An 8,839-nucleotide genomic window follows, 5' to 3' on the forward strand; every position below is an offset into this window, starting at 1 on the left:
TCGCCATCTCTGGCCTCCGTCCCTTCCCCCAAATTAGGGAGCAGTAGAGGGTGAGGATTTCCTCAACCCAGTGCTCCGAAAAAACGTAAAGCCACCCCAAAATTGAGCCGGGGGTGGAAGACAGCGGGAATCGGGAAGGCCTCCCCCCACCTCCCATTCAGCGGAAGTGCGTCGTTTGTCCTCGCTGCAGAGCATTTTGGGAATTGTAGTGAGTGGTTGATGGGGCTGGCAGGGAGAGATACAGTGTAACCCTTTGTAGACCAGAGCGCGCCGGCAGAACTGGAAGAGAGTTCGAGGGCGCTCGACCACTCTCTTTAATGGATGAGGCAACTGAGGCAGAGGCCTTGACCGAGAGGCCTTCGTTCTTCCCCTTTCTCCCGCTGTTGCCAGCCCCATCCCGAGAATGGTATACAAGAGTGGAGGAAAACGAACTGCCATGCAGAACCCTCCCTCCCCCAGTTGCCAGCTTCCCGTCCCCCTACCCCGAAACCGTCCAATCAGAGCCCCTCCGCCCCGCCCCAGGAGATGCTGCCTTCCTAACCAGTCATTGGCCCACCTCTGATGGGCGGGGAACTGAGCCTCAGAAAGAGCAAGACTTTTGCCTAAAGCTGCACAGCAAGTCGGAACAGAAATTATGCCCGCGGAACCCTGTCCACTTCCTACCATTTCTGAACCCGTGGCAGCTCTGGCCGTTCATATCTCCTTTCCGCCCCCAAACCCTGTGCCGGAGCTCCGCGAAGCGCGCCGAACTCCCTGCCCCGCCGTGATGAGTGGTCGGGTTTGCGCGTCGGAGAGGCGGCGAGCCCACTCCCTCTGCCGCCGGCTGTCCCCTTTAAGAATCAGCCCCGGCGGGACTACGTTTCCCAGAAGGCTTTGCCGGCGCGTTATGTAACTTTCCCTGCGAAGCGGCCTCTGGGGCAGAAGGAGGTGGAGGCGGCGACGGCCGTTGCAACGGCGGCGGCGTCGGCGGCGGCAGCGGCGGGAGCCCGAGGCGGCGGCGCCCGCGGCCCATCGCGGGGCCCGAGCTGTGCGCCTCGGCCGGGAGCCCGGACCGGGCGGGGGCGCCGACGTGCCTCTAACAAGCTTTTCAAGGAGGCGGGAGTGAGGAAAAAGGCTTAGGGCCCAGGGGGCGGGGAAGGGGGGCCGGGCCTGGATCGGCGGGGAGGCCGAGCCGGAGGCCTGACTGTGGCTCGCGCGGTCCGGGGGACACGAATCAAACGTCGGCGGCGCGGATCGTACGTCGGCGGCGGGTGGAACGCCGGGGCTCGGCGGCGCGCGCGCGGGGGGTCATGGCGTCGGTGCAGGCGTCCCGCCGCCAGTGGTGCTACCTGTGCGACCTGCCCAAGATGCCGTGGGCCATGGTGTGGGACTTCAGCGAGGCTGTGTGTCGCGGCTGCGTGAACTTCGAGGGTGCGGATCGCATCGAGCTGCTCATCGACGCTGCCCGCCAACTCAAACGCAGCCACGTGCTCCCCGAGGGCCGCTCTCCCGGGCCCCCCGCCCTCAAGCACCCGACCACTAAGGACCTGGCTGCGGCCGCTGCACAGGGGCCTCAGTTACCGCCTCCGCAGGCCCAGCCCCAGCCGTCAGGAACAGGCGGCGGCATCTCTGGCCAGGACCGCTATGACAGGGCCACCTCGTCGGGCCGCCTCCCCCTACCCTCGCCCGCCCTGGAGTACACCCTGGGGTCCCGCTTGGCTAATGGGCTGGGCCGCGAGGAGGCCGTGGCGGAGGGGGCGCGAAGGGCCTTGCTTGGCTCTATGCCCAGCTTGGTGCCCCCCGGGCTGCTGGCAGCTGCGGTGTCTGGCCTGGGAAGCCGAGGCCTGACGCTGGCACCCGGCTTGAGTCCTGCCCGTCCAGCTTTTGGCTCCGATTTCGAGAAGGAGAAGCAGCAGAGGAATGCGGACTGTCTGGCAGAACTGAACGAGGCCATGCGTGGCCGGGCAGAGGAGTGGCACGGGCGCCCCAAAGCGGTGCGGGAACAGCTGCTGGCGCTGTCAGCCTGTGCCCCCTTCAACGTCCGCTTCAAGAAGGATCACGGGCTGGTGGGGCGGGTGTTCGCTTTTGATGCCACTGCCCGCCCGCCCGGCTACGAGTTCGAGCTGAAGCTTTTTACCGAATACCCCTGTGGTTCTGGCAACGTGTATGCGGGAGTCCTGGCCGTGGCGCGCCAGATGTTTCACGATGCTCTGCGGGAGCCGGGCAAGGCTCTAGCCTCCTCAGGCTTCAAGTACCTCGAGTATGAACGGAGGCACGGCTCCGGGGAATGGCGCCAGCTGGGGGAGCTGCTGACCGACGGTGTCCGCAGCTTCCGAGAGCCAGCTCCCGCCGAGGCCCTGCCCCAGCAGTACCCAGAGGCAGCCCCTGCAGCTCTATGTGGCCCGCCGCCGCGAGCCCCGTCCCGGAACCTGGCGCCCACGCCACGCCGTCGCAAGGCATCCCCTGAGCCCGAGGGTGAGGCGGCTGGGAAGATGACCACCGAGGAGCAGCAGCAGCGGCACTGGGTAGCACCCGGTGGCCCGTTCTCCGCCGACACCCCTGGTGTGCCCTCACCCATCGCCGCCCTGAAGAATGTGGCCGAGGCCCTGGGCCACTCCCCCAAGGACCCTGGCGGGGGTGGGGGCCCCGTGCGCGCTGGGGGTGCCAGCCCCGCAGCTTCCTCCGCAGCCCAGCCTCCGACCCAGCATCGTCTAGTGGCCCGCAATGGTGAAGCCGAAGTCAGCCCCACAGCTGGGGCAGAAGCGGTCAGCGGGGGTGGTAGCGGCACGGGGGCGACCCCCGGGGCACCCCTGTGCTGTACCCTGTGCCGGGAGCGGCTGGAAGACACCCACTTCGTCCAGTGCCCCTCAGTGCCCGGACACAAGTTCTGCTTTCCCTGCTCAAGGGAGTTCATCAAGGCACAGGGCCCTGCCGGGGAGGTGTACTGCCCCAGTGGGGACAAGTGTCCCCTGGTGGGCTCCTCTGTCCCCTGGGCCTTCATGCAGGGCGAGATCGCCACTATCCTTGCTGGAGACATCAAGGTTAAGAAAGAACGGGACCCCTAGGCCACCACTGCCACCAGTCTACTGCGTCCTACCCCCTTGCCACCCACCGCTGCTGCGGATAAATTATTCCCTCCCCGACCCAACCCAGTGCTACCCCCACCTGTGTACATACCCCTTCCTCGTCCCGGATGGTTCCCTGGGGTAGATGCATTGAGGGTGGGGGGAGAAAGCTTGTGGCTTCTGCCCAAGGGGGTGTTTGGGGTCCCTTGGCCCCTCCAGTTTCCCTCTCCCCTCCTTGGCTTGGCTTTGCTGCTGCTTATAGTCGGGGGAGAGGTGCCCCCCTCCTCCTCGAGAAGGGGCCTCCTGAAATCTCGCTCTTTATAAACAAAGCAAAAGCATTTTATTGCCCCCCCCCTCCCGCCCCCTTTTCCTCCTTCAATAAACCGAAAGATGTTTTTTTTTTTTTTTTTCCTTCTTGGTCCCTTAGTTGTGTGAGACGCTGCGCCCCCTTTGGGACCGAACTGATCCTGCAGGGAAAGGACGATGCGTGGTAGCCTCCAGGTGGCGCCCTCCACTCAGGCGGGCCCCTTGGCGCTTTTCAGAAGTGCTGGCCACTGGTCAAGCGTTCTAGCCATCTGCCCGTTTTCCAGATGACAGAACTGAGGCTTAGAGAGCACGGGAAGCTCCTTGCATGGGAACCAGAGCCATGCTCGGGAATTAGGTTTCTCTTCTGGTCCCGCCCCTGTATCTACCCAAGGTGTGGGGGACTAGCGCCCGCGAGGGGAGGGGAAAGGAGAGAGGCATTAGGAGGCTTCCTAGAAGGGATGGGCAGTGAGTTCTTGCTCAGCAGGCAGAGAATTACGTTACATTGCTTAGAGGGACTGCCCTAGGAAAGAGGAAAATTACCTCCATGGGGTACACTAACAGGATCCCTGGAAACAAGGTGACTGCATCTCACCTCTGGTGGTGCCCTGAGCTGCGTTGCTCGCACCCATCTTGGGAGACCAGTCTCAACGGTGGCCATCCTAGGACACCGTGACTGGCAGGGTGAAAGGCACTACCCCCCGCGGCAGCCTCTGATGTGCGCGGCCTTGTCCCGCACCTGTCCCAAAGGGCTGATCATTAACCAGGACTTCCTGCTCTCTGGCGTCAAGGGGCGGGGCCTGAGCAGGCTGCGGCAAAGCAAGGGTTAAGGGGAGGGGGCTGCCCCAAGAACCAAGCCTAGACCCCCGCGGTGTCTCTGCGACCCTGAAGTGGAGACTGCGGGAAGGGGGAATGCGGGGCGCCAAGGCCAGTGGATGGACAGAAAGATTGGGGGGGGGGGGGAGATTGTAGTGTGTCCTTTGACCGCACAGCACTGTCCTACAGCGCTGAAACCCCAGGTTGCCCCGGATCTCAGGAACACGGGTGTTCCACCGCCGAAATCTGGAAGACCTTAAAGTCTGGACCCATCTGCTTGGTTATCCACGTGTCTGACGCACACATCTTGCAGAGTCACATGGCCCAAATCCCAAACATTAAGGACCCTGGGACTTTGTCCTCCGCATCTGGAGGACGCTCAACTCTTAAACCGCCAGCTCTTGGGCTGAGGGGTCCCCTCCCCTCCCCCAGCCATCAGGTCTCAGGTGTTCTGTCACCCCCGGTACTGCCAGCCTGGGCCCTGGGCAGGGCTGGGAAAACCACCCCTGATTAAATATACAGGCGATAAGCCTGGAGCAAGGGAGACGCTGGATGGAGCTCCGGGCCTGGGCACCCATCCCCGGCAATCTTGTGGCCTCCCCTGCCCCAGCTCTGTAGACCCAAGCACTGGGTAGTTCCCCCTCCCCCATCCCCAGGGCAAGAGGCCTCCAGACGCCAGGGTCCCCAGTGAGGGCTAAAGGGCTATGGAGGACACCTGGTCCTTTAAGAACAGCTGGTAGGGGGGTGGGCAGGGGAGTCACCCCCAGCCTGGCTGGTGTGTGTATTCTAGATAGAGGTTGAGTTAACCATTAACGGAGCAGACGGCCTGACCTGTGTGGGTGTGGGGGGCTGAATCAGTCCCCCTTCCCCCAGTGCCAGGGTGGGGCCAGAGCGGAGGGATTCTGGATGTATTGGGGGGGATCCGTGAGTAGGTGAAGAGACTTCCAGAAAGGAGACACAGACAGACCCAGGGAAAGATGGGAGACAACAGAGGTGGAAAGGTATAGAAAAACCAGCTCACTGCAAGAGGACAGACCCAGAGGGGGACAAGAGAGCTCAAAGACCCTCTTGAGATGGAGGAAACGAGATAAAAACAGAGGGACAGACAGACGTTCAGAAGAGAGAAATACCCAGATAGGTGCAGAGAGCCTGAGATACACAGATGAGACCCCAAGAATAGAGACCTAGAAGGAGGGAGAGAGAGCATTTGAAAGCAGGAGAAAGGGGAGACTGTGAAATCAAGGAAAGCTTCGGGTTTAAACTAGAGAGTTAAGACATCTTGAAACTCAAGTTCTGCGAAGACAGATCGCTTCTCGGCCTTCTGGCTAAGATCAAGTGAAGTTCTACGAGACGGAGAGAACGGAGATCTGTGAAGACGAGCGAGGCTGGGTCTGTCTCAATCAGTTGGTCCCCACGACAAGGCCTGGCTCACTCCTACTCATCCCTCAGGTCTCTCCTCAGCTACCACCTCCTCCAGGAAGCCCTCCTTGGCCCCCAAGCTGTGTCGAGTGCCATTTCTGGGCTCTCACAGACCCTGCACTCCCCTATCCCGGCCCTGCACATTCTGGATCGCCATTGGGAAATCGACTGTGGGCCCCATGAGGACAGGGTTAAAGCCGTCTCGGTCACCACTATGAACCCAGCATTGCCTAGCACAGGGCTAGTTTAAAGGACGGATAGGGAACAGCAGGGAACAGAATGCAGCCCCTACTCTCATGGAGCTGACGTTCATGTAAGAGGTACAGACAGAGCCATAAAATGTGACAGCCATGGAGCAGTGAGTCCTAAGAAGAAAAAAGAAACCAGGGGAAGGGGATAGAGAGTGATGGAGGTTGCTGCCATAAAGGAGGAGGTAGAGAAGGGCTCACTGAGGAGATGATACTAAATTGAAGGAAGCGAGGGAGCAAGCTGGGGGAAATCTGGGGGGATAGCACATGCAAAGGTCCTGAGGCAGGAGTCTGCTTGGTTTGTTCTAGAAGCAGCCAGGTGGCCAGGGCAGCCATGGCAAAGGGGAGAGGTAGAAGAATGAGGTCAGAGTGGGGCGTGTGACTGGCTCAGTCAGTAGAGCATGTGACTCAGTCAGTAGAGCATGTTGTAAGTTCGAGCCCCACGTTGGGTGTAGAGATTACTTAAAAACAAGATCTTAACGGCGTGCCTGGGTGGCTCAGTTGGTTAAGCATCCGGCTGGGGCTCAGGTCATGATCTCGAGGTCTGTGAGTTCGATCCCTGTGTCGGGCTCTGTGCTGACAGCTCAGAGCCTGGAGCCTGTTTCCAATTCTGTGTCTCCATCTTGCTCTGCCCCTCCCCCACTAGTGCTCTGTCTCTCTTGCTCTCAAAAATAAATAAAACATGAAAAAATTTTTTAATTAAAAAAATAAGATCTTAACCAAGAAAAAGAAAAAGAATGGGGTCACAGGGATAGCAGGGAAGCATCGGCCACGGTAAGGACTTTGGGTTATATTTTAATGGGAAGGGAAAGAGCACTGAATGAAGAGATAGCAGCCGTAAGACAGTAATTGCAAAGAATCAGCTGGGATGGACGGCATCTCATTTATCTGTGTCTGGGGCTCAACAGAGGGCCTAGTACATGTGCCCAACAACAGCGTGTGCACGAGCGAATACGCCCCAAACCAGCAGAGAAAAAGTCAGAATGACATTAGATGGATGGACAGACTCCCAGGGAGAAGCCAGGTAAGGACCCGGGGGACACCCAGGGACAACAGACACAGACAGACAGCAGCCGGCTGAGAAGTCCCATTCCTTCCCCACCCGGAAAGCTTCCCTGCAGCTGGAAAAGTCCCCAGGCCCCCCTGCCCGCCTCGCCCGTGGCGTGCCCACTCACACCTCAGGCAGAGGAAGCTGGCAGGCCCCACAGGAACCTTTCTGTGCGGGAGGCGGGGGAGTGGAGGCGGGCGGGTAGCGGGGACGAAGGGAGAGGAGTGGCGGGCGGGCAGGCAGCGGGCAGTGGCTACACAAAGGCCCCAGTGTCTGCCCCTCCTGCCCCCGGGTACAGATATAAATAATATGTACATATACCTTTATATATATACCAGCGGGCTGGGGGTGGGAGGCTGGGGGCCACGCACTTTCCCAAGGGCCCCAGGATGACAGAAGCTGGCTCCTGTGGGGGTTGGGGGCTCAGAGACACACAGAGAGAGTGGCCAAGAGTGAGAGACATGGGCTGAGAAGGACACAGTGACAGGAGGAGAGAGAAAAACTTCTCAAGTATGAAAGAGCAACAGAAGGACTGGCAGAGAGAGATACAGAGTCAGCGAGCCGAGGGGCAGGGAGAGAAGGCAGACTCCAATGGAGATAGACCAGGAAAAGGGAGAAATCGACCTTCACTGAGAAAGAACAGAGAAAGATGGAGTAGAGGGGACAGTGGCAGAATGAAGACAAAGGTCATTCCAGAGAAAGGCAGAGCCACAGAGAAAGGGACAAGCCAGAGAGAGACAGACGGAGAGAGAAGACAGACAGAGAGACAGCGCTGGGCCGAGGCTGGGGGCTTGGGAGGCTGGTGACCGTGGGTGAGGGGAGGGTCAGGGCAAGTCTCCAGTTTCGGGACAGCGCCCGTGGGGCTCTGGCGCAGCCCGGTCCGGGGCAGGCTGAGGGACAGGGAGCAGAGGTGAGGGAGGTGGCCCTTGGGTTCCGGATCTTGGTGTTTACCTGTGGCCGGGCATTGCAAACAGGCACCCAGCCTGGCCCACAGCAGGCGAGGGTGGGATGGGCTGGGCCCCAGCCCTGGCACCAGTGGGCCCGACACGCCCACCTGTGGCCTGGGTGGTGAGTAACGCGGCGACACCTGGGTAGATGGTGACACATAGGGGAACAGACATGGTGACAAACAGGGACAGATATAGGCAGACCCAGAGTGACGGAGACATAAACAGACCCATAGGACCCAGTCACAGAGGCACACTGTTAACAGACGCAGTGACAGACGCACACAGTAATGGACATCAGGATACGAGGAGGGGCAAGCACACTGTTAGGCGTGGAGGGACAATGACAAAACACAAGCAGTGACAGAGACGACACAGTGACAGACAGGCACATACAACACACTGATACGCTGACCGGAGAGACATGTCATGAGGAACACATAAGCCTGTCACGTTATGACCCTGACATGTTCACACCAAGATAGAGATGGGACACTTTACACACACACACACACACACACACACACACACACACACACACTTGCAATGCACCCAGACTGCTGCTTCTGGGCATGCTTCCCTCCTCCTGGTGCCGGTTGTGGTAGGGAATGGCGGTGGTGGGGGGACTCTGAGGGACGGGTCGGGACCCCAAGTTCCCCCCCCACCTTGCTGTCACCCCTCTTGTGCTCTAGGACAGCACAGCGGTGGAGGGCACTGACTCTGGGCCGGACTGCCTGGGTTCAAGGCCTAGCTCCCCCCCTTACACTAACCGTGTGACCTTGGGCAGGTGGCTTCACCTCTTCCGGCCTCCGTTTCCACAAGAATAAAATGGGGGTGGGGTGGTGGGAAGGATGAGGCCAATCCATTCTGTAAGGTGCTCACACAATACCTGACCGGTGATAAGCCCCTAGGAGCCATTGTCAGGATTACTCCCTCCGTCATGGTTATCACACGCCTCCTGATACAATTGGACCTCTGCCTTCAGCTGGGACCCTGCCCTGGCCCTCTTTTCCC

General features: G+C 60.0%; 1 protein-coding gene across 1 annotated transcript; it reads left to right on the forward strand.

Moving 5' to 3' along the window:
- The first annotated feature begins 675 nt into the window (after nt 1-675).
- Nucleotides 676-3,453, forward strand: IRF2BP1 (interferon regulatory factor 2 binding protein 1). Its single transcript, XM_060651518.3, has one exon. It carries the CDS (start codon nt 1,290-1,292, stop codon nt 3,042-3,044), a length of 1,755 nt encoding a protein of 584 aa, XP_060507501.1. The 5' UTR covers nt 676-1,289; the 3' UTR covers nt 3,045-3,453.
- Nucleotides 3,454-8,839: the final 5,386 nt, after the last annotated feature.

Source organism: Panthera onca, chromosome E2, assembly GCF_046562875.1.
Source record: "Panthera onca isolate mPanOnc1 chromosome E2, mPanOnc1 haplotype 2, whole genome shotgun sequence".
NCBI lineage: Eukaryota > Metazoa > Chordata > Mammalia > Carnivora > Felidae > Panthera > Panthera onca.